The sequence below is a fragment of the Tiliqua scincoides genome, chromosome 2, assembly GCF_035046505.1.
Source record: "Tiliqua scincoides isolate rTilSci1 chromosome 2, rTilSci1.hap2, whole genome shotgun sequence".
Taxonomy (NCBI): domain Eukaryota; kingdom Metazoa; phylum Chordata; class Lepidosauria; order Squamata; family Scincidae; genus Tiliqua; species Tiliqua scincoides.
The window spans coordinates 157057502-157083587 of record NC_089822.1 but is presented as its reverse complement, the minus strand read 5'-3'; the positions used below and the strand labels follow the sequence as shown (position 1 = coordinate 157083587).

The following is a 26086-nucleotide window of genomic DNA, read 5'->3' as shown; positions in this document are numbered from 1 at the left end:
TTCTCCAAGGAGCTCAGGGTGATGTACATACTGTTACAGCAACACCCTCTTTTTCCAACAAGTGCACAGTTCAAACTCTCCGTCTTGGTTTAATTCCATTTTGGATTTCATCCTGGGAGTCAAGCAGGCAACTTTGCCCAGCAGAGATGAAGTCACATGGAGAGACACTCAAGAGATATAATTCAGGGACATCTGAACACCTCCTTCCCTCTCAGAGTCTTGCAGATTTTTGGGTGCTCTGCCCTGATAAAAAATGCTACAAGAGCAAGTCCTGCCTGCACAATAAATTAAGAGCCAAATCCTATCCAACGTTCTAGCTGTGTTGTAACCTTGCCAACAGGGCACATACTGCATCCTGCAGTGGGGGGGACAGTCATGGAGGCCTCCTCAAGGTAAGGGAAAATTTGTTCCCTTACCTTGAGGCTGCATTGGAGCTGTGTCAGTGCTGCAAAGGTGGATAGGATTGAATTCTACATTCCTCATAATACTACACTCTCACATAATACCAGAACCAGGGGACATCCACTAAAATTGAGTGTTGGGCGGGTTAGGACAGACAAAAGAAAATATTTCTTTACTCAGCGCGTGGTCGGTCTGTGGAACTCCTTGCCACAGGATGTGGTGCTGGCGTCTAGCCTAGACGCCTTTAAAAGGGGATTGGACGAGTTTCTGGAGGAAAAATCCATTATGGGGTACAAGCCATGATGTGTATGCGCAACCTCCTGATTTTAGGAATGGGTTAAGTCAGAATGCCAGATGTAGGGGAGAGCACCAGGATGAGGTTTCTTGTTATCTGGTGTGCTCCCTGGGGCATTTGGTGGGCCGCTGTGAGATACAGGAAGCTGGACTAGATGGGCCTATGGCCTGATCCAGTGGGGCTGTTCTTATGTTCTTATGTTCCTTTTGTCCAGGAGCCAGGTGACCTGGACATTCTTTTCAGTCTAGGGGCCAGGAAGTTTCTCCCATTTAATGACCTGAGCCTGAGGCAACAGTGACTTGTCTCAGAGACCTCTCTAATGGAGGAACCATCAAGCCTTTTGTGTACTTCTGGAAAGATAGACTTAAACTCAATCAAGTCCAGGAATCATGGGATGCATGCCTCAAGGGAATCTAAAACCTTCATCTACCCAGAAATGTTTTATCTCTTTTGAAACAAGCCCTATATCAGCTCCTGCTCTGGGAGCAGAACTTTGTCTCACAAACAGGGAGTGCCCAGACTGTGCTTGGAGGTTTCGAGCAGAAACCTCCTCCATTTTAGGTCACTTCTAAACTAGGTAAGAGTGTCCAGGTTGCTTTTTGAGGTTTCTTTTCCAGTAAGGAAGCTTCTGAGAGGCACTTCTGATTTCTGGCACTTCCGGTTTCCTGGCAGCACATGGATTCCTGGCATGGATTTGATTATCCATGGAAATCTATATCCGCAGAGGATCCTGGAACAAATCCCACATGGATACTGAGGGCAGACTATAGTTCCTTCCCTCTGTTTTGTTCTCACAACCCTGTGAGGTAGGTGAGACAGAGATGGTGACTAGTCAAGGTGACCCAGGAAACTGTATGGCTGAGTGGGAATTTGAACCTGGATCTTCCAGGTCTAAGTCCAGCTCCCAAGCTACTATACCATCCTGGCAATATCATCTCACTAGCACCATGAAATTCTACCTGCTTGCACCAGAACTGTGCATGGTGCTTGACCTTAGCTCTAATCCTAAGAGCAATTCAATCAGTTGTCCTTTGGGTCTTAGAGCAGAATGATTCGACTTTTGCCTTCTGACCTTGCCAGGTAACCCCGGAAATGAGCCTGGATGACTGTGGCCTTCTGCCTGAAGACCTGGAGCCGCCTACGATTGATGAGTCCTCGGAGATTGCGTTGAAGTGTTACAATGGCCCAATTCAGCTTCTGGTTCCATCGTTTCTCTAGCATCTGCCTTGCTTTCTCCTTCAAGAACACCTTTGGAAAAAATAGATAGTGAAAACTTAGCTAGCAAAATGGGCATCAGGATTCACAAAATGTATGGCCTAGAATTAGCTACCCCAAGTCTTCACTGCCAAATTGGCCAAAAACTGGCCAAAGGAACACATTATGGTCCACAGGTTGCATTCCAATATTTTTCAGTCAAGATACAAATATATTGTGTGTCTTTTACATATATACTATATGTTTTTGATGTGTGCTAACATTTATATCCTGCCAATTAGCCTAAACATAGTGCTCAGGGCAGAGACTGCATCACACAAGCTTAAGATCCAAAGAGGCACATAGAAAGAAGTGATGAGAATCATTCAGAACAATGCTCAACTGGAATATTTCAAATTGAGATTTTTTTTTACCCCTTGTGCCTAGGAACTTCAGCACAATGTATTTCTATATGTTATAAAATCTACTTTTCTGCTGGTTTCTGTTGAAAAATATTGTTACCTATCCCAAATCTTGTGAAGTCCAGCTATATTTACGAGGGCAAAGAAAGTAGCACAGTGACTTGCATCCAATACATTGTGGCAGGGATGAGATTGCCACAAAGCAATTGACACAGCAATTCATTAGAAGCGGGGATTAGGGCACATCTATTCTGACCAGATCTTTTACTTGTTTGACTAGCTCTTGATTGTATTTGTGTTCTGTATAGCAATGGAAAACACCTACCTCTTGGTTTCTGGGTCTTTTGCAGCATGTTGGTACAACTCTGGTGCTTCTACAGTCACATTTTTTCATGCAATTTTTGGGAAAAAAAACAATGCTTTTCAGAGAATAAGAGGGAAATTTGACTGGATAGTAATACCTCCTATAATGCTGGGGATACAGTCCTGGAAAACTGAGTGTTGCATGTGAAATAGTACTATAAGAGTTCATTATACCACTGTTCTAAAGCAGATGACTTGACAGTACTGTGCTCACCAGTGCATTAGGCCACCAACCACTGCTGCCGTCATTCCTCCTCCACGGCAGCGATAGAAAATAATGGGAAGAGCTTACCCTCAAAAGTGTGGGCCAGGTTGGAAGTCATCAATGGAACTTCAGGCTTCTTGTTGAAAGAGAAACCTTGCCTTGCCTGCTGTTTCCTGAAGCATTTCATGAGAGCAAGTGACTGGCCCTGTGTTAGCAAGAATACACCACTCTCGTTGGTGCAATGCTAGCTGGAATATGCCCTTTGTGGTGGCTGAAAGCACAGCACAAGCAGCTGCACTTCACCATACCAAATGTCTGAATGGTTTTATGGATTTTAACTTTTTCCTTTTTTATAATGCTGTAAAAATTACAGCCAGGTCAAAGAGTTCCATAACAAAGCAGTGTCATAGGAAGCAGAGTTATTATAGGACAGTTATACGACAGTTATTACTGCACAGTATGAAAAGAAAGTTATGCCAACAGGTCCTTTTGGCATGGGGTGTATGAAAAGGTGCGTGGACACAGGGCTCATTCCTAATTTGACAGGGGTTAAAAGAGTAGCCGGTCAGATACAATGCCCAACGATCAAACATATCACACTTTTAACCTGATATAAGCTACAACACACCACCTTGGTGACTCCAATCTGGTAGAGGTCTGAAAGGTCTCCCACCACATTTGAAAGCACTGTGGCACACCCATCTCTTCCCTGCAAACAGCTTAGCCCCCGGCTAGCCAAGGCTCCATATCTGAAAAGAACAAAGGAGATGGATTTTTTTTTTTTTTTGCAAAGCTGCTCCAGCCAGTGCCATGAGATAGAGGGAAAGGAAATAAATTCCAGTCTCATAAATCAAATCATAACCCTTGAATATATTACAGTCATTTCAGCTGTATAGAGCACTCTCAGCCAATAGATTTATTTAGCCATTAAAACCCAACCTGTTGCATCACACAACAGAGTGGGGAGCCAAACAACATGTGCCATTTAAAGTATTGTTAGGCCCAGTGAGGTTAGATTTTCTTTAGTGAATAGCAGTCAAGTTTTGGGGTTTTTTCACCCTTCTTTTAGCTAAGTCTTATTCATATGATTGGCCTTCATGGAATGGAATACAGTTTGTGTTTTGCTAAATGAAGCTGCCTTTTGAATAATTTGAAGAATCTGGTTTTAGGGGCAACTTGCTCTCCTATCCATAAAGAATATTTTACATGTTCCTTACTCTTTTCCCCCCACATGTATTATATTGTAAACATATAACATTTATTTATATATGTATTTTGTATGGTAATAATAGAATTTACTTAAGTGAATCATATTTTTATTTTTCACTTTTATATATCAACCTTCTCCCAAGAAGCTCAGTTTACATGGCTCCTCCCCTTCCTTTTATCCTCACAACAATCCTTGGAGATTGGTTAGGCGCTCAAAGTCACCAAGAGTCCAATCCTGTCCTTCCCCCTCTACTGTGCTGAAAAGAGGAAAGCTGTATCAAGTGGTGGGGGATGGTGGATCAGGAGGCTTCAGAAGGGAAAGGGGATTTAAATCTCCTTACCACTGCATAAGCCTCCTGTTCCACAATGAGACTCATCCGACCTGCATTGGTGATTTCACTGGTGCAAACTGAAGGAGAGGAACGGGAAGGGGAAGCTGCTGCTGGAGGGGATAGGATCCAGTATGTGCCATTGCTACTGGATCCACTCCCTTCTGCAGACTCCCTGCTCAGTTTATGTCTGCCCTCCCCCATTCTGCTCTTCACCACCCCTCCCACCTCCCCGCTGGCTTACCTGCTCTGGCAGGTGCACGTTGATCCAATGACACGCGTGAGAAAACTCCTGCCTTCCCACCATTGCTCTGGCAGCTACTCAGCACACTGCCAGAGTGCATTTTATGCCTGCTTTGCAGCAGTCAGGGGAGGCAGAATGCACACTCTGCCAGCAGGGCATCCCAATAGGATTGGGCTGCCCATTAGATTGATGAGCACACCCCTGAACCCAGGTCCTCCTGGTCCAAGTTCAACATTCTAACCACTACAACAAAACATGTTTTTTAAAAGAAGAAAGTAAGATAGTTGGAGGGGTCTGTACCTTCTCAGTCACTTGGAAGGACTTACCTAACCAAGCACACCCGACCCAAACACTGCAGTTTCTTCAGGTAAGTATTAAAAACATTGTGTAAGCCTTAAGTTGGTTGAGATGGTTGCTGTTTTATTATGCCAACTGTTTGGTTTAGAACATTTATCTCCACATGGTTATTGCCTCTTAAACTGTGCTTTATTGGTGTGCATTTGTTTTATGAAGTTCATTTAAAAATTGTATTGCTCATTACCTCCCTTGGGCATTATGAATCCAATGGCTAGGGACAAACGCAATAAAACATGACTGAAATAGAACCAAGGTTATCTTGGGAACAACTAGAAAACAATTTCAGCCAATTCTAGCCTGTCATTACCATAATCTGTCATTGTGATAAAAGTCTGATTATTGTATTTACACCCTGGCCTATCTCCATGGGTTTAGGGTAAGGGACCGATCAGATAAGCTGCATACAGTATACACTAATGACTCCCAATGCCACTTTTCTGCTTTTTCTAATTCCGGTGCTTTAGTCTCAAAGGTGATTTACAAATGACAATTCCCTAAGAGTACTTCCAGGCAGGAAACCCAGGGTAGGAGTACTCTGCTGTGAAACATGCAACAAGTATCAGTCCTGCCACATAGAGGAAAACTGATTTTTCCACTGTGTGTTGACATGGTGAAACTGACACACATGCATAGATCATTTATTATTTATATGGCACTCCAGTAATGTGTGCATTCCATTCAATGGTGTTTGCAGTTTTTCTACGCAAAAGGGACAGTAAGCCTTCATGAGTGAGGTGGTCTTTGATAGTTACTCCAGATCTTGGCTGGCAATAGGAGGATCAGTGGAGCTGATTATAGATGAATCCAGAGATGAATGTAGTGTGGTATCCCTTATTAATTGTAGGGGGGAGATGGGTGGGGCCTGTCCCAACATGAGCCTATATGCACTCTAACTTCTAAAGTATGGCTATTTTCCATTTTTCTAAAGCGCAGTGTCAAGAGTTAGCCAAAGCAGTTAGTTTTAACCACTTTAGTTTTAACCACTTTATGTTTCTGCGCATGTTGCATATTTTTACACACGCATTTCACATTTTTATACTACCCTTCCTCCAAGGAGCTCAGGATGGTGTACAAAGTTCCCTCCTCACAACAACCCTGTAAGGTAGGTGAGGCTGAGCGATAGTGAGCCCAAGGTCACCCAGGAAGCTTCATGGCCGAGTAGAGATTTGAACCTGGATCTTCCATGTCTTAAGTCCAATGCCAAGTATGTGCTTCTGATTGACACAAACTGCAGGGGCCTGTCACATACTTTTTCCTTGCCAAGTCTTTCCAAGAAGAGTTTTGTGCATTGTTCCTGCCTATCCCCAAGAACACCAGAAACTTGTTCATCTGGAATTCACCAATTAAGGGCCCAGTCCTATCCAGTTTTCTGGTGCCGGTGCTGCTGTGCCAATGAGGTATGCACTGCTTCCTGTGGTGGGGAGGCAATCACAGAGGCCTCCTCAAAGTCTGGGGACATTTGTTCCCTTACCTCAAGGCTGCATTGCGACTGCACCGGTGCTGGAAAGTTGGATAGGATTGGGACCCAAGATGCTAACTGCCTCGTGCCAGCTAGAGGGTTTCACAGTTACCTCTACATACGTCATTTTTTTCTTGAAACCTTCAGGATAAAAAGGACAGGTGCTCATGGAAACAATGGAAAAATCTAGAACTTTATAGCTGGCTGAGCAGCAGCGTGACCCTCATACACAAGTTCCAGCAAAGACAAAAGTTCCCGCTCTGTATTTATTTTTTAATACAATGTTCAGCATTGTTTAAACATTAAAAAAAATTGCTCTCCAAATGCAATACAAGCTTTAGGAAAAACAACAGAGTCTTCTTGCGCCTTCCAGACTATTTAATTGTAAGTTTTGTGAACTAAGGTCCATCTCAGCAGAAGCATACAATGAAATCTTCAGTAGAGGATAATGAAACAGGAAAAACAAAGTTGTGAAGGGGGCGGGGGGTCAAAGGGCTCTGGGATGAAAAAGAAAAGTGATGATTCACAGCAACTGCAATAGCTACAGCAGTCATCAATGCTGAGTTTATCAATGACTGCCTATTACAGTTGTCACAAGTGAGCACCTCTCTATAAAGAAAAGTGCTCCCCTTCCAAAAGAGAGCTCTCCATGTATACTGAGACTGACCTAGGAAGCTACTGAACAGATTCTCCATTCTGACCACAGCTCTCGGTCAAGTATCATACACAATCTTCCTCTTTCAGATGTAAATTGGAGTCCCAAGACTGCCTGGTATCACCAGAGAACAGCAGCCTTGACAGAAACCTAGTTCCCGTCTGTGTGGTCCAATCTGATTTGGGATGAACATTTGGGATACCTATGGATCTTGAGACATGAGAGGGAGCATACATTATAGAAGGAGTGGTGCTTCTTCCCCTGCTGCTTCCCCATATGCCCTTGGCCACTGCTGCTTGCTGCAGCTGGCCATCCTTGCTCCTTAAAAAGGACAGGGTTGAGGAATGGGAGAGAAATGGAGTTGCCCTGGAGCTGCTGCTCAACAGCAAGAGTGGGATGGCTGGGTGGGTGGGAGGTGGCGGCAGTAGAGATCCATGTGGGGTGGAACTGCTGTGGTAAAGAGGATGGGGAAAGGGAGGGCAAGAAAGTTTAATTTACAGGCCAATTTTTTTTTTAATGAAGGAGGATACCGCCAGATCCAGCTGATGCTAGAGGGGCATAGGCTAGGCCTGCCCATGCAAATGCTCTGGGGAGTTTAAAAGCAGTAAAGAAAAACTTCATAGGGCCATCCATCATTGTTGTCAAGATATAGAACCTAGTGCTGACTTTCGGGTCCAAGGTACAGAATGTGAGTTACTGGATCAGGCTTTCTAGGCAGTAAGGTTAACGAAGGAAGTTTAGCTCTAAAAATGCTGAAAGATTCCTCCAACTCCAAGGAAAAGGAAAGAATATCACTGAAAACCACAAACACAAGTGAGAGACAATTGAACCTCACCTGCTTAGGAAATGGTGGAATGGGATGCGAATGGGGTAGCCCTCCTTCCTGATGCATATTGCCTCCAAAATCCCAGAATGCCTTAGCTGGCGAGACATGTACTCTGTATTGAAGATGTTTGGCAGCTGAAGTACAAAGTGAATGGGATAAATTAGTCAAAGGGAACAAAGAACAAGGACTGGACACTACAGAAGAGAACCAGCCTCTCATTGGTGGCCTCCACAGTTTCATATGTAACCACACAGATGGCTTATGCATTGTAGAACTTCATCCTGAGACAATGGGTTAGAGCTCTCTTAGAGAAATTTCTTCAGTTCATGGAAGGGCCCCTTTGGTAAGTGTAACTATTATTGATGAACTTTGAGATGTGCATGAATGAACGAATGGGTATCACATAGCAGTAGTACTTTAAAAGGGGCATCTGTTATGTTCTATGATATAGTATGATATCTGAAATCTGAGCTATGATATTCTGAAGTAAGGAGCAGTAGCTTGAAGTAGGGAATAATAATAATAATAATAAAAACTTTATTTTTATCCCACCCTTCTCCCTAACGGGACCCAGGGCGGCTAACAACATATTAAAAAAACAGATTTTAAAAACATTAATACATAACAGATAAAATCATTTAAAAACACATTACAGAGGCCATAAAAACAGTAGTCAGATTAAAAGACAGAATAAAAGAGCAAGTCACCGAGGAATCAAGCCTGTAACAAACTAAAAGATGTATAAAAATGTTAAGGCCAGAAATCAGAAGGCTTGTTTAAACAACAGTGTTTTCAGGCCTCGCCGAAAACTCTCAAGAGAGGGAGCCATTCTCAAATCAAGGGGAAGGGAGTTCCATAATGTTGGTGCCACTACCGAGAAGGCCCTATTTCTTGCTGCCGCCCCCCGGATCTCCTTGGGTGGCGGCACTTGCAAAAAGGCCTTCTCTGATGACCTGAGATGGCGAGCCGGATTGTACAGGAGTAGGCGGTCTCTAAGATATCCTGGCCCAGAGCAGTATAGGGCTTTAAAGGTCAAAACCAGCACCTTGAATTGGGCCCGGAAACGAATGGGCAGCCAATGTATCCCCCGGAGAAGCAGACTGACAGAGTCAAACCGCCTGGCTCTGGTGACCACACGGGCCGCCGCATTCTGTACTAATATCTGGGAAACCCATGTGAACATGCCCTATGAACATTCCACATACAGTATTGCTACTTCACAGTCTCTGTTCTTTGCTCTATGTTATCATCTTGCCTCCTGGTCCTGCTTCTCACGTAATCCTCACCCAACCATGAATTCCTCCAAGTGTGTTCTTTTATTAATTTTAGTTCGCCTCCTCTTACTCACTCTGGGCCAACACACCCTCCAGATCCCTGGTATTGTGTAGAGTCACCTGATCAGTTTTAAACTTCTGGATCTAGCTGAAAAACATAACCTTGTGTCAGATGTTTTGCTGGGTGGCTGTGATTTGGATATTAGAAAAAGGAGCCTGGAAGGACATCTCCAATGACCAGTTTGTCTTCTGGCTTCTAAATGTACAGAAATCAACAGAGAGGCGGGGACCAAGTACAGAAATTGGGTGGGAAATCTCAGGTGTGACTTGTTGTCTTTTTCTTTCTCCTTTTTATGCATTCACATGTGAAAGAAAACAAACAAACTACAGACTCCCATGCTCAGGAAAAGAACTACTGGTTCCTGGACAACTGTTCCTTTTCTTAGGCTACCATCCATTAACATCTTCTCTCCACTTGCATCACTATGCCTCTGGGCACCCATGCAAAATTCTTTGGAAAGTAAATATTCAGTCAGAATAAACTATGCATCTTGAACGTGATAAACTTTGCATCTTATGAAATATAAACACTTTTTATTGATTTGCACAACTTCAGTATAGCATTGTCTTGGTAATAAGGCAGTCTCAAGCAACAGATTCAGCACTGCAAAGACAGTGACTTCCTTACCTTTTTAGAATTGGGCTTGAGGCACCGAACAAAGAAAACATGGCTCCTGTAGGGTGGAGAGAAAAGAACAATTAAATTATAACCATTTAACCAGAGAAAAGCCCTTCCTCTACAAAAAGTCTGATGCTGTAGTTCTGCCAAGATGACGTAATTCTAAGAGTCCATGGGATCCTGTATGGAAGGCCTTTTCCAGGTCTGCTTCCTGCAAATGCACCTTTCGCATTTCTCTTTAATAAGTAACGTGAGATGTGCCTCAAATGCTGAAAGAGGAATTGGACCTACATCTTTAGAATCACAACCACGAGCGATCCTGCCTCATTCCATTCTCTGACATCCCCTGCTTCCAGCCTCATGTTCTCACATTCCAAACAAAGATAAAATTGCTATGCAGGAAAAGGTATCCATAGTAAATTATGGTGGCACCAGTGAATGCCGTACCTGTCCAGCTTAGCTGTAAGATCTTGCAGAGATTGCTGGAATCTAGACACTAATGTCGAAGCTTGATTTTTCATCCCATGGCCTCTAGTTTCTGTCTCCTTCTGATTGGTTTGTTGTTCCTTGACTCTCTGGAAAAGGCTGGACACTAGCTTCAGAGGAGATGGACAAAAGAAATCAAAGCACACCAAGTTTCAAAATGTATTATTATTAAGAATGCTTATATACTGCTTTTCAAAAAGAGTGGTTTACATAATAAATCAATAAATGGCTCCCTGTCCCAAAAGGGCTCATAGTCCAGAAAAAAATAATACAGAAGAGACGCTAGCAACAAACATCGCAAGATGCCACGAAGAGAGGCAATTGCTCTCCACCAGCCAAATATAAGAGGATATAACTTTAAAAGGTGCCTCTTTTAGCTGAGGCTAACTTGTATTTGAGCAGTGAGCAGGCAGAAGGACCAGCTCCCTTCATAGTCCATCTCACCAAGCGCTGGAATATAGTGAAGAGGACTGTGCAAGTTCCAACTTCTCTTAGCAGTTCCATTGCTGATTACTAAAGCCCCCCTCTCCACCCCCCCAAACAGTTTCAGGCTATTCCACACAGCATCTCCAGCACTATTTGTAGAAAACAAAAACAATCAATTCTCGGTCAAAAGCATTCATTTGTGTGCACCCGTAACTCTACCTTTTGTGTGTGTGTTCGTGTTCCTCAGGCAGTGCTGACTGTAAGGCTGATGGAACCCTGAAATAAGTTACCTAACTGCAGATACCTCCACCCATCACAAATTCAGGCTATAAGAAAAGTCTTCTCTGCCACACAGGGCCATCCTGCAACAAAGGTAAGCTCCATGAAAGTAGGAATACTGCCATAATTTTTTATATTGCCCTTTGGCAGATGTGTCATATTTCCAACTCCTGTAAAATGAGCATTCATTTTAGTGACTACAATGTCCATAAGAAGAGTAAGACATCACTCTGTGTGTCCCTGGACTTTGAAATCTTGAGAAGAGTCTTCAATCCGCATATACCAGTGGCACAATAATTATTAACCTAAACCATTCACTGTACCTTGAGATGGCTCTGGGAGAAAATCTCCAAGACTTCAGGGCGTAGCTCATCATGATTTTTATTCAGAAAATTATGGACCTGAAAAACCAAACTCTACATCTTATACACAATTCAATTAACTCAGCTGATTTTCTGAATCAGTGCATCAGTACCAGTGCCTGTAACCCTGACCTCATTTCCCAGCACTTTAAAGGAAGGTATTCAGCCCTGTTGTGTTGATCTGCTTTTGCAGATTACAACATGGGATAGCAACATGAGAGCTGGAGGAGCATTATCCAGGCCATTTGGCAATTTTATTCAACCACAATGAAACAATAATTTTAGCTTTTTTTTTAAGTTTTCAACCCTTATTTTTTTCAGAGAGCTGATCAGAAACATGACCGCTGTGAACAGTCTAGAGCAGGCGTCTCCAAACTTTTTGGCCAGAGGGCCGCATCAAATATCTGGTGTGGTGTGGAGGGCCGGAAAAAAATTTAAATATAAAATTTAAATAAATTAGAGATGGAACTTAGATGAGTGAATAAATGAACAAATGGGCTCACTCATTCAACCTCTCTGGCCTTCAGAACACCCTCCAGACACAATCAGAGCACAGTTCTGGTCATGTTCAGTTGAATAGGCCAGAGGCTTTCAGGGGACAAGAGGTTGGCCGTGGGACGGAAAGAGGCTTGCTGTGGGCCGCATCTGGCCCCTGGGCCAGGGTTTGGAGACCCCTGGTCTAGAGTACAAATTGAAAGACCTTTACGAAAATCTGGAAGACACTTTTTAAAAATCCCACCATTTAATTTTGGTTTGCAATAGTGGAGACTCTTACACACCCCAGGGGTGCAACCAAGGCACAGTGATGCAACTGACACAGCCAGACTGGCTTTTGGTTGCAAGCAATCACTTGTGGAAGTTAATCTCAGAACGCCCCAACCTAGAGCTGCATCTCCACCCTGAGTATGTCTCTAGATCAGAGACAGAAGTAATGTCTGAATGTCTGAATTACTGTAGCTCATTGTCAGTGAGCATAACTTGCCTTTGGCCCATTTAGTAATTAAAGCTGTGCCCCTTTGAGCTATATCCAAGTGCAGAAGCACTTGATAACCAGGAAATACAAGCAATGTGAGGGAACATGCTTCTGTATACCTGGTAGGTGACAGCTCCTGCATGATGCTGCACAGTGAAGACAGGCAAAGGCAGTTTGGGCTTTACATACCAAGGACTGTTGGCATGATGATAATGGCACTTCTGCAGGAAGGTATGATCTGTGGCCTGAAGAATAGATAAATCACAGCCTGCTAAAATAATATTGAAGAACCACGCCCTAAATAACAGGAGGAAGTATTTTTAACATCAAGGGATCCACAGATGAATCCAAGAGCATGACCTTTCAGTATGATAAAAGTGTTTGCTCAGGAGAATTCTTAGCACTAGACTTGATAGTCCCTAACCAGTACCAAGTGCTGTAGCTTTGTAAGGCAAAGCTAGCTTTGTTTCAAGGAGCATAGGCTAATCTGCATTGCCATTTTTTTCTTTTTTCTTTTTTTTTTTAAGGAAAAGGGAGATACACACTCTGCCACACAGCTCTCATTTTAAAAAGAAAAAAAATGGACAACTTCATTAAACAGCAGGCCATTGCTGCATAGAAGGTGGCTGTCATGGAGGTATTCACAATTCTATTGTTTGTGCTTAATGTGCATCACAAACTGTGGAGTCACTCTTTGGAGCTGTTTAAAGAGGTGAGTCATAACTCAGTGATAAAGTACTTGCTTTGCATGCAAAAGGTCCCAAGTTCAATCCTTGACATCTTCAGGTAGGATTGGGAAGGACCCTTGTCTGAAATCTGGAGAGCTACTACCAGCCAATAGACAGTACTGATCTAGATGGACCAATGGACAAACCCAGTGGTTTTCAGACTGGGGTGTCCTGACGCCCCAACCTGAGAGCGCTGGGTAGTTCTCCCTTAAGGGGAGGGGCGGGGGGAAGGCAGAGACGCTATGCTCAGCATCATGCCTCTGATCTGGGCGCAGGGGCGCGCTGCCACTCACCTCTGCCTGCAGCAGCCTCCTGGCAGGAAGAGGTCACAATCACTTTCTAGAGGGCACTGCGCTGCGTGGGGAGCCCCGCTGAGGCTGGCGCCGGGCTCCCCCAACCCCTGGTAAGCTGCTGCAGATAGAGGTGAGTGGCAGCATGCTCCTGCACCCAGATCAGAGGTGCGATGCTGAGCATCGCATTTCTGCCTTCCCCTCACCCCCGCTGCCTGCAGGAAAGGCTTAGTGGCTCTCAAACTCTCCCAGAGAGTTTGAGAACCACTGGACTAACCTGATGAAAGGTAGCTTCATATGTTTTCAGTGTGCACAGTTCTGTTGGTGGCCAGATAATAGTATATATTTTCATAATACTTTAACAAAATGCAGCACAAGAAGAAAACATAATGGGAGAAAGAAGCCCTTGTGGCCCTAATTTAAAGAATCAATTTTCCTTCTTCTTTATGAGCTTTAACCCACAAAGCCACTTCATATTCCATAAACAAATATTAAAAATACCTGCAATAGTAAAGTCTGATTATCAAGGATATGCAGGATCCCATGAGGCTTTGCAGCTATCAGATCCAGGCAGGACACTGTAGTAGACATCTTGGAAACAGGACTCCAGATTAGTTCTTCTTGCGTATAATCCTCCTAATGGACAGAGGTAATCCAAATAAAGTCCCATCAGTCATGAGAAAAAGTAGCAAAGTTTATACAGCCAATCAGTAGACTGTATTTTATTCCGCCCTCTCCCACTAACTCACTGTCTTGCAGCACATGGTGACATGGTGCGCCTATGCAGACTCCCCACCGGCACTTTGGCAGCACATGGCTTCACATGCTGACAGAGCATCTTTGATCACTACCAGAAGGCAGTCTCTGCTGGTGGAACACTAGTTCCACCAGTAGACAAACCCTATAATATTGGGATATAAGTTATGTAACTAGATCTAAGTCAGCAACATCAAATTATGAAAATAAGACCAGTAAATATATCAAGGGTCGCTCCTTATCATCCTACCTTTTCACAGCTAAGGACAATCGTTTCAAGTTGCCTGAACACAATGCCATTCCTCTAAAATGCTTAAGGATAGTTACACTCATACACACACACTAGCATTCTATTTTACCTCCTCTTGGGTGATGACTATCTGACCGAAGTAGTGCTGGAGATGTTCACTGGCAAAGTTAATTAACAGCTGCTCCAGGCTGTTCGCCCCAAGATCCTGTGGATACAAAGAATAGCACAAACCTCTTCCATTTCTGGTTCACAAGCCAGGCAGGAAGGTCATAGGCATGAAATATATCATTAAACCCTACTGACTTTAGCCTATATTGTGACCAACATGGATTGCTGAAACTCAGTAGGATACCCAAATCAAATGGAAAATGATTCACTGCTTCTCCTTTGCAGTTTGTGTAGACTCTCTACTGGGGTGGTCGTGGTGGACCATCCTGTTTCACACAATCTAAGATGCAGACGGCGAAGTGGTGGAAATAAAATGAATTAAAACAAAAATATTAGCTATTCTTTCATTCAAGAGAAGTCAGAACTCTTCTTGCTCCTTGGTATAAGCATTATGGAGTCACAGGCAAGTTCTGCAGCCTTCCTCACAGTACCAAGAATGAGATGAATGGTACAGCTATGCCTAGAGGCACTAAAGAGGAGCCACACCATTTTCAGACTTTATCTTATTATTTATATACCAAAATGCCATTAATTAAATGAGTACAATGGTCAACACAGTTGAACACATTAATTTATTATTTAATAATGCAATATTTAATGCTGCAGAGTCCTTGGCACCAAGTACTCCTGCCTATAGTACACTAAAAAAGGAATGCGAGAAGCAGCCATACAAAACACTAGAGGAGGGAGACAGCCAGAACGCTTCCAGGAAGCTTCCTGCTTTCTGTTAGCATTCTGTCTCCCTCCTCTAGCGTTCCAGGTGGCTGCTTCTTGCATTTCTCTTCTAGAGTTCTATAACAAATTGCAACAGAAGAGACAGGATTGCTTGTGCCACAGTAAAGGTAAATGGATAAGTAATGGGTGCAGGGGGAGCAAAGGACTGCAGATATGGAATCTGCAAATATGGGGGGACAGCTGTGTTTAAAAGATAGAAAGGCTATCCGAAAAGCCATCTGATTAAATTATTTTGGAAGCAACTTCAGATGGATCTTCATCAGCATTCAAGACAACAGGACTGAAGCACAAGCTGCCCCAAAAGCACACTATAAAGAGAACACAGGAAGTGACCTCGAAGCCGTATATGTCAACAATGTCAATGGTGCTGTCCATTTCCAAAGGAGCCAGCCACTCATTGATCCTCATCAGCAGCCAATCAAAGAGCAGGGAGTACAAAACCTTGGAAATAGCATCCCTAAATAAATGGGGAGAGAACAAAAAAAAGAGAGAGATTATTATGGAGATGAAAGGTCTGCTGGCATTAGCTAGAGAGATAAAAATAGTGAAGGTTACCTGGCATCAATGGCACTTTCCACAGACAAAGGAGTGACTATTCGGTCATAACATGTTTCCTAATGAGAAAGATATTGAAATAAATGAGATGTACCTGAAAGATAATTCTTTGAGAAATTGAAACTTCTTAATATAATATAATAAAGATTTCTAATTGGACATAATCCAATAGGACAACAAAAGCTCTAGTTTACTTTGAGATGTAATGTATTCTGATTCATCCTTGCATATTCTGATTTATCCCCCAAAACTAATGTGCATCATTCTTTTTTGACAAAGTGGCAATCAATAACTCTGACATTTCAAACTTTCCTTTCCCACGGCACGCATGAACTGTGAAGTGTATTTATTTCATCTTTGTGCAGCAACATCATCATGAAAACCACCATTCAACTTTATCAAGGTGACAACTTGTGGCACTTGTTATCCCCCCAAAAACTGTAAATTGTTTGCCATCTATATGTTAGACAATAGTTAAGAATACCACTATGAATTCTTTAGGTAAGAAGAGTGATCGGATCATTAAACCAGCTAACAAACCAGCTGATGCTGCAATGGGCCTAAAAACTGCAGATAACATATCTCTGAGGGCTTGAGACAATTTAATACTAGTAGAACCTTTGCTGGCCTAGAACAGTTAACGAACATATATAACAGTAAACATAAAACATGCAGATACTCCATTCTATCATCTGAGCAATTCACTACCTCAGTCCCACCTCAACCTGCTGTATGTGTACACCCAGCCATAGAGACTTGTTGACAAGGACAGAAGAGATGATCCCAGCGATCACAGTTCAAAAACTATTCAAGAGTTTCAAAACAGAAAACAACTCAGCAAACTGAAATAGCTGATTTCTGTATCAAGCCAAATTCCAATGCTGGAATGAAAGTTTTACATATTCCCCAAAATGTGGCTAGAAATATGAGTTTTATCCTAAGAACGGGATTTATCAGTTGCCTATTTATATACAGTACAGTATACAGTTTTGTGACTGATTGCATCCTGCTAAGGTCCAGAGCAAACTCAAATGTGGCATTTTTGTGTTGTTTTTCAGGTGCAATATTATTTATATATGACTTATTTAGCATGGATTTGTTAAATAATATCATCTGTATAACACATGGGTGTCAAACTCATTTCATACAGAGGGCTGAATAGCATTTATGATGCCTGCTGAGGGCCAAAAGTGATGTCATTAGGCAGGAAGTGATGTCATTAAACAGGTCATGACCATAAAGTACTTTTTCTCACTTGGGAACTTATTAGCTGCAAATGACAGAAGAGAAGATATACAAATCTTGGTCATATTTCAAGATATGGGAGAGCTCAATTTTCAAGAGGGCTGCCCTTTCAGCAGTAACACCTTAGCATGGCTCAGCAGCTGAGAGCCTGATAAAAAGCTTCCATGGGCTGCATCTGAACCCGGGCCCTTATGTTTGACACCCCTGGTATAACAGATGGCTTTACTTTCCCACATGCCCATATAATGTTTTGCTACTACTGTTCCAAAAAGGAGGTACTCTCTCAGTTTTGTTGACATAATTCAACAGAAAAAGCAGCATTTAAAAGCCAAGACAATATTACCAGCACTCAGTAGATGGCAATATGGAACCAGCACTTAGTAGATGTGTTTTCCACTATGGGCATAAGAGACTCTTGTAGCTTTTTCCATTCCTCACACTGTGTCACTCAGTCACAAGCCCTCTGTGTGATACAGCAAGATGTGATGAGATTATATGAGCTACTCACAGTGACTCGATGGGTAATGGCCCTCTGAAGAAGATCTGAGGAAATGTGCAACAAATTGGCCACAATCTGGATTTCTGTTTCACTGGAAATGACTGCAAGCTCAAAGGATTCTTTCTGGATAGGGTGTGTGGGGGTCAGAGAGAGAGAGAGAGAGAGAGAGAGAGAGAGAGAGAGAGAGAGAGAGAGAGAGAGAACAGAACAGAACAGAACAGAATAGAAAGGACATAATTTGTACCAAATATGAACTACTAGAGATATCTAATATACATTGGGAGCAGGGGTATAGTACACTGTTGTCACTGTAGGGTGGGAACATTCCACTAGCAAAACTGATACAATTCAATCTCCTGAGGCAGCTTCAAGATTTTCATTAGAACTACAGCAGGGAGAAGGGGAAGGCTTAAACCACTACTCCCTAAATTTCAGATCTGGATCCACCCCTGGCTGCTGTTAAACATATGCACACACGGGAGGGGAGAAATATGCTTAAGGTCGCATCTAGGAGTGGAGTCTGGGGTCAGCTAACTGAAAAACAGGCCATGAGCTCACACCTGGATGTGTGAGCTCATCACACACTCATGTGAGCACATGAGTGCCCACCTGGATCTGAACCCACATCTGAACCCTCAGTGCCAGTGGTAGTGGTGGCATCCAATGCGCCATCAGGGGGTGCAAGTGGGGCTTTGCCCAATGGACCCCAGCAACCTGACATCACTCTGGGTCATATGTTGTTTGACCCCAAGACATAGAACTGAAGATCCAGCCCTTCTCCTTATCCTCCTGGAGCCATAATCAGGGAGGGGTGGCACTAGGTCAAATGAAACAAATGATCACAGGTTCATTTCCATTATGCAAGAGTGCATTGCTAATGTTATTTTAAAATTGCCAAGGTTGCAACATACCTCACAAGAGGTAAAGCAGATATTTCCCAGTTGCAGAATGCCAGCAAGAACTGCCCAGATGGAGGTCAGCTGCTCATCAGAGAGGCCTATCATGTGGAGGGCCTTAATCAAAACCGGAAAGTCCTGATCATCTTGCTTTCCGGAAAGTTCACACATTCTGCCCTGGAAGAACCAACACAAGCCCCTGCTTAGGAATGGGTCTGCAACAGGAACACCGCACTTATGCTTGATTTATTTATAACCTGGGACAGGAAATGACACTTAAACAAGTTTTAAATCTGTAATGTATACATGCTCTGTGTATTTAAAGGGATACCGTTCTCTCTCCACAACCATTGTATGTTCCGTTAGACGACTCTCACTGCTACAGGACAGCTACCTTTGAAGTCACTCTCTGACTTGCCTGGTTTAAATAAAAATAAGTCTCTGGCTCCTGAAGATAAAGTTCTTCTTTCTGTCCAGTTGGCAACCCGGCCAGCAGTTCGTAAAAAACATGGAAACTTCTCTCACCGTGAGCCTTAAACAAAAAAACCAGCAGGTTGTTAAATCTTCTTCCAGTGTTTTGTAACAAACTTAATAACTTCTCAAGCCTGGTGTCTGAAATGCCATGGAAATTCTGCACTCCCAATTGCTGCTGCTGCTGCTACTTCTGTTGCCTGCCTCCTCTTCTGCTTCAGCCGAGAAGCAGAGGTGGTGTTGATGTTGGTGGTAGGGACCCTGTTTGTTCTCATTCTCTCTGCTCTGGCCAGCAGCAAGGCAGGCAGGCAGGCACCCCACTCTGCCCAGCTTACCTCTTTCTTCCACTCTCCATATGCCGCTCCAAGTTTTGAAATAAAGCAGCAAAGTGGGGCTGGACAAGGAAACTGGGAGAAGTTGAAGTGAGGTAGTACTTTTCCTGGCTTCCTGGCTTCATCCTCTCCTGCCATTTCAGTTTAAAGCATAAAGCAAAAGTGAGGAACTATGTGGGGGGGTGTCGTACACTTGGTCTCACTCCCAGGGTTTTGGGGTGCTCAGAGTTGTTGATTCTGAACCCTAGAACCCTCAAAGATCCCTGTTCGGTAGTACTGCCACCACCCTGTAAGAGCCAGTGCCTCAGTCCAGGGAAACCAAGACCCTTTAGGCTTAACTTTAGGCACTTTCTTTACTTAAAGTCTCAGTCCTCAAGTTACTAGTCCACAATGAGGATTTTTGGTAGCTTGCTGAACGGCTAGGCAGGATTCTGAACCTTTGTCCGAAACAGACAATGAACCAACATGGTAAAAAGATTTTCTACTTTATTAAATACATAAGGTTACAAAAGGTTACAAAAGGCAGCAAATGCTAGAGGCATAAAAACTTCTAGGAAACATATGAGCATAAAACAACAAAACTAACTGGCTAACTATTATTCTCTAACCCTCACCTGGGTCAGCTTCTTTTGTAGATCCTCAGGCCAGTTACCTATGGCCACATGGTCCTGGCGGGGCAGGATGTGCACCCACCACCTCTCTCACCAAGAGACAATGAACAAAGACCCTGGAAGTGGGGCTGGATGCTCCCCTCTCAGCTCTTCCCTCCCCCCTGGAGATCTGCAGCTGCATTCCATCCTTGATGGGCGTCTTTCTGGCTGCCTAGGTGCTACATAATCACTTTCCATTGAGTTGTAAATTCCTAGCAGCTAGGAAATGCAAGCCACTTCTGTGTTACTGTTTTAGCTTGGTTCAGGCCTTGCAATGCTACTAGGCCTAAACTGTACATATTCATGACAGGGGGCAAATGGAACCTGCAGAGGTGGTCAATGGGCACTGACTGTTGCTCGCATCCATCCACCACCTGAAGCAAACCACCTCCCCTCGCCTCACAGTGGGGCCAGTCAGGTAACTTCTGTGCTGTTTAGTATCCCATTATATAACATCATTTAACCATGACCCGTCTCTTTCTAAGCCCTCCTTAGCCCTTCAGACTAATGGAAAGACATATTTAGCGTTGTGTAGTTGTATAGGTTTGCACTGGGAGGTTTCCTCTATCTGGTAGCCTTCCATTTGCTACAGTTGTGCTATACATTTCTATCTCAAAACGGCATTCTCTATTAATTTATGTATTCATTTCACCATTGTAGCTTGTTGCAAATATCACCATTTTATTTTATTTTTTAATGAAGAACATGACTATGGGTGGTGACAGCTGAATCTTCAGTCCTGGAGATAGTGGAAGTGCCCAATGAACCATCACGTGGTGCCATGAGGGGACCAATGCAGGGATTTGTTGTAGGGCTCCCAGAAGCAAAGATGACATTGCTTGTGAGAGAAAATGTGCTACTAGCAGTTTTTATGCTTTTAAAAAAAGCTGCCATGGGTGGTAAAGACAGATGTATAAATCCATAATTTCAAAAAATGTCCATGTTTGTAGACTGGCAAACATCTATTTATGCATTTCATTCTTCAAAGCAAGCAACTTTAGAAGGTGTTTCAATAGGTGAGGTACTCTCCTGCTTGGGGATGGGGTTTTTGCTCAAGGTGGAGCTTTTGCCTTCTTGGGGGGGGGGGGATAGGCAGAATCTTCCACAAACATCCAGCTCAAACATGCAGATTGGAAATCTATGTATTAATTTGCCTCATACCCCATTCCTCTTTCCTCAGTGTATGTCCCAGTCAACCAATAAATTCTGCCCAGTGTGGGTTTACAGAATGTGGATTTCTTAGCACAGAATTATGTACACAAAGATAGACAATGATAACTTGCCTGGCATACAAGAACAGTTGGTACTTACCTGAAAAACAACTCTTGACTTTTCCAAAAGGTGCTGAGAGATAGATGTACCCACCATGACTCCTCTATGAGAAAGAAATTCCTGTAAGAGGGGGTCACTTTGTTCCCTGAATATAGACTTACAGAGTTAGTGAGCAAGAGGGAAATCTTGATCAGTGATGCAACCCAAAACTTTTGAACGCACTTTAGCACAGTTCACCACTGAAGTATGACCTTAAGTGTTTAAGAGATACATGAGAGCTAGGATCAGGCTAGCAGCATCTGACTCCAAATTTTGAATCAGAAAGGTGTGGAGGTTCAGAGCTTTTATCTCTACATGAAACAAACCAAATAAATCTTTAATCCTTCAAACTGTTTGAAAAGTAACCACCCTGGGTCCATTTCCATATATCTGCACCATAGTCCAGGAGACCAGGTGAATGAACTTTTTTTTTTTAATGCTTTGCATGTCAAGGCATACAACCAATTTTGTGCAAGAAAAATTAAAGAACATAAGAACAGCCCCACTGGATCAGGCCATAGGCCCATCTAGTCCAGCTTCCTGTATCTCACAGTGGCCCACCAAATGCCCCAGGGAGCACACCTGATAACAAGAGATCTCATCCTGGTGCCCTCCCTTGCATCTGGCATTCTGACATAGCCCATTTCTAAAATCAGGAGGTTGTGCATACACATCATGGCTTGTAACCCGTAATGGATTTTTCCTCCAGAAACTTGTCCAATCCCCTTTTAAAGGCATCCAGGCCAGATGCCATCACCACATCCTGTGGCAAGGAGTTCCACAGAACAACCACACGCTGAGTAAAGAAAAGATGACCCTGTTGCTGCACCTGCCTCTTTTACACAATGAATAAGTCTCAGATAATCTCCCAGGAGTCACCAGACTATTGGCCAGAACTAGTTTGTAGGTTATCTCTTGATGATTTTTACAGTAAGTCTTATTAGTTTCATCCCTCCTGCAATTGGGAGATAAGTTCTCCCCTCTCTTTATTTCAGACCACCATTTAAGCAGCATAGGAAAGGCTGGGAAGGATTCTTAGAACAACTGAGACCTTTCATTTCAGCAAAGATAGGATGAGATCAAATTTTCTTGATTCTTAAGGACTGGATGCCTTTGCCCATATGATAGAGAGAAACTGATTTGCATATTCTTGTGTTTGTCCCCAGTATGTGGCACTCAGGGGTGTTTTGTCACATGGAAGCTCTCATATCTTGGTTAGCTGATAGATCTGTCCTCAACTGACATGTCTAATAATTCCCCACACAGAATTATTGGTTGATTTCCCCCTTTACTCACTGTCTCAGATGGATGTTCAATAACTTCCCAAAGCGGCTCGAGTTGTCATTTAGGACAGTTTTCGCATTTCCAAAGCTTTCTAGGATGGGTAGTATATCTGATGGCTGTAAAGACAGGAAAATATTCAAAATAATATTATTCCTACAACACATAGGGCACAGTCCTAAGCAGAAGTAAGTTCTATTGTGTTCAATGGGACTTACTCCCAGGAAAGTGAGGTTAGGATTGCAGCCATAGCTTCCTAGAATAAATGAAAATAAGGGAAAGGCACAAAAGTACGTTATTAGTTTGTGTCATCTCTAGGCGCTGGTGTTCATGATGGTTGTCAGCACCAGACTAATGGACAAATTTGTACAGAGTGCGAACTGTTGTGTTGCTGGCTGACAGGGATGCAGAGCACAAAGTTGATATATATAAAAAAATCAAACTATCCTTATTTCTCACTTTTCACTGAAGAAAAAGCTACAAGTAATTCGTTTTAATAGTGTACATTTCAATTACTGGAAAAATAAAATATTAGTAGTAAAGTTAGCTGGATGCAAGAAAAAAAAACACCTTTTTCACAATTGTTGATACCTCATTTATATCCAGCACGTTTAATTAAAAAGGTACACCTACAGTTTTGGGTAGTATTTGTCCTCACAATCAATAGCCCAGTGAGACAGATCACCAATAACTACACATGGGAAACTGAGATCGTTTGATTTGTCCAAGACCACACAATTAGTTTGTAATAGAGGTGATGCCTGAATGAAAGTCCAGGTCAAACTCTTGGTTCACTGGATCACATTGGCTCTAGCTAACAATTAACACTCTCTTCCCCAATCTTTTTCATTTTTCTATCAGACCCTAGCCCCTCCCTTTACTTTTGACCTATCTCTGTTATTTACACCTAGACTCAATACATGAAGGTACATCTGGCTGATTTCACATTTCTTGATTTTCTTTCACATCATACATCTAGTATTGGAGTGTTCCTAACTGGAGTAAGCCAGTTAGGAACAGGGATTATACCACTTCTGTGTTCTGTCTGGAAACTAGAATATTGTTGTTGCTAAATAAATACTAAATTTAATCATAATTAAAAAAAATATATACCTGCTTCTTTCCATTGCTTTCTTGCCACTGGTGCAGCCTGGACAAGTACTGGATTATCGCTTTGGCTGTTTCAGTCTTCCCTGAGCCACTGTGCCCACTGCAGCAGAAATATTACCATGGGAAAAAAATGTCCAAAGACTAAACACTGCTCTTTAGATTGCTGGATCAGATCCTCTACCAGTGCAGGTTAGCAAAATGGTGTAGATGTCAACTACACTGCTCTTTCTAAGAAGAACTGAGACATAAATTTAAAAAAAAAACTAATAAACAGTAACTAAAAATGAGGGCATGCAATGGTGTCATATCAGAGCACATACACTGCCCAGTCCTCTCCCCTGCCATATTATAGCATGCAGCCATGCTAACAGAGTGTGCACTGCATGTTATGATGAGAAGGGCTATCAGACAGCCTGCAGGAGGTATTTTTACTAACTCCCTAGTAGGCTGCCTATGGGTCTCCTCAGATCTACACCAGGCATTTTGCTGGCTCAAGTTCAAGGAGAGCTGCGGGTGGGGGGGGGGGGCTGGCAGAAAAATGGGGGATGATCCAGCATGCACAACTGCCATCAGGTCTACTGCAACTCAACTCCTGGTCCCTCCCCCAGCATGTTCCCTCCCTACCCACAACTTGCCCCTGCCATCAACTTACTGGTGCTTGTGGAGCTGCTGTGTGCATTGCACCTCTCGACATTTAAGGCAGTCGCATGGCAGCATGCAACAGCAGTCTGGTTTTTGCTCTACCATAAAGGACATCGCGCTGCTGGAACACTAGTTCTGGCAGTGTAAAGCCACGGTCTATGATGTCAAAACAATATCACTATGGAAATTCCTGCCCGAAGGGCTAATCGGTTTCTCCATAAAATTACACCAAAGAAGTTAATTATGGACAATTTTTTTCCTCATGTAGAGAGGATCCTACATGATGTCCTAAGATAGAGTTACCCCAAACCCAAATTCAATGTTGGCAATTCACAACTAAACCACAAACTGCTTTTTTCCCATCCCCCCACCCAAAAGAATCAGCACCGGACAGATGCCACCTAGAGGAAGGTAGATGCTTCTGGCGGTGCTATGGGCTTTCAGGGTAGGGGGAGGTATTCCAGGGCAGGGGGAGGAACCAGGTGGAGTGGACCAGTGAAGCCCAGCTCCGATCCCATCCTCTGTGTCAGGCTGAAAAGCAAGACAGAGCTTCTTTTGTCTGCACCTGCAAAATAGCCAGCACAGACATGAGAAGTTCCATTGCAGGGCTTGAGGCTTTCCTAGGGGGAAGGAAGAAAAGTTCCCTATCACCATTGTGGCACCACTATTCCTCCGGGTGCCAGGAAGTATGGAATTGGGTTGTAAAACAGGTAGCCTTCTCTCCTCACCTCCTCGCTAGCATTCATGGGCTGGAGAGTGCAGGCCTAGACTGAGTAGAGCAGCAGTCCCAGTTCCATGCCTTCTTAAGTCAGTGGAGAAGACATTAGGAGACAGAGAAGAGATCTCAGATGATGTCGGCAGGAGTGCCTTTATCACATACCTGATAACAATACATTGCTCTTTGTCTGAACTCTGAGAGAAGGCATACGCCATTTCCGCGATGGCAAAGATGTGTCTAGACAGGCATACACAAAAAAATGGAATTCTATTTTAGCCAGCTAAGCTCCAGGGACATCAAAATTACTTCAGGTTTATTTACATCAAAGATAAACTTCAAATGAACACCCAAATTGGATATATCGGGAGTAGAGTCAATGAGACGTGGGATAGAGTTGGGAAATGTTACTATTCCTAACACTGAAGCAGCTGCAATGGGAGCACTTTTATGTATATAGTTTCTGTATTCAGTGGTGCTATTTTAAGGACAGTGGCTACAATCCAAAGGAAACTAAGCATGTTTAAGTTCCATTGAAATCAGCGAAACTTTAATGCACAGGTAATATTCAAGCGTTCAGTCCTTAGCAAACGTATCTGGGAAAATTGTTCCACTGAATGCAGTGAAACACACTTCTGAATAGAGATGCATAGGATATGTATATGACTCACTGATTCCAACAAGTATTTAATTTCACTAGAACTGAAGCTTGCCAAACTTTCTCTACCTTTCACACAGTGTCATTTACTTTCTTGCCTATGCTGTTGTACATGTCCTATGTGTTTTAAGTGCTCAAACCCTAGAAAGAGGATATATTGTATATCTATAATAAACATTCAAATATATACCTGGCCATAGAATTATTAAAGAGCACATTCTTGCTATCCTTTCTGAGGGTGCAAATGCAATAACATTACTCCCACTGAAATAAACAGGGTATTAGTATACAAGAGGAGCCTGTTTGGCAGGTCAAACAGGGGCAGCCTGTTATTAACAATGGTGAAGATAACAGT

General features: G+C 43.0%; 1 protein-coding gene across 1 annotated transcript in view; it reads right to left on the bottom strand.

Annotated features, from left to right (window-relative positions):
* MYO15B (myosin XVB) overlaps positions 1–26086 on the bottom strand; it is an 83525-nt gene that overhangs the window by 54198 nt on the left and 3241 nt on the right. The window contains 13 exon segments of the mRNA XM_066612879.1: positions 1770–1945; positions 9923–9968; positions 10361–10509; positions 11428–11505; positions 12559–12684; positions 13959–14093; positions 14573–14668; positions 15700–15823; positions 15922–15980; positions 21326–21389; positions 22622–22725; positions 23720–23816; positions 25239–25313. Of these exon segments, the coding sequence (XP_066468976.1) occupies positions 1770–1945; positions 9923–9968; positions 10361–10509; positions 11428–11505; positions 12559–12684; positions 13959–14093; positions 14573–14668; positions 15700–15823; positions 15922–15980; positions 21326–21389; positions 22622–22725; positions 23720–23816; positions 25239–25313 (1329 nt within the window).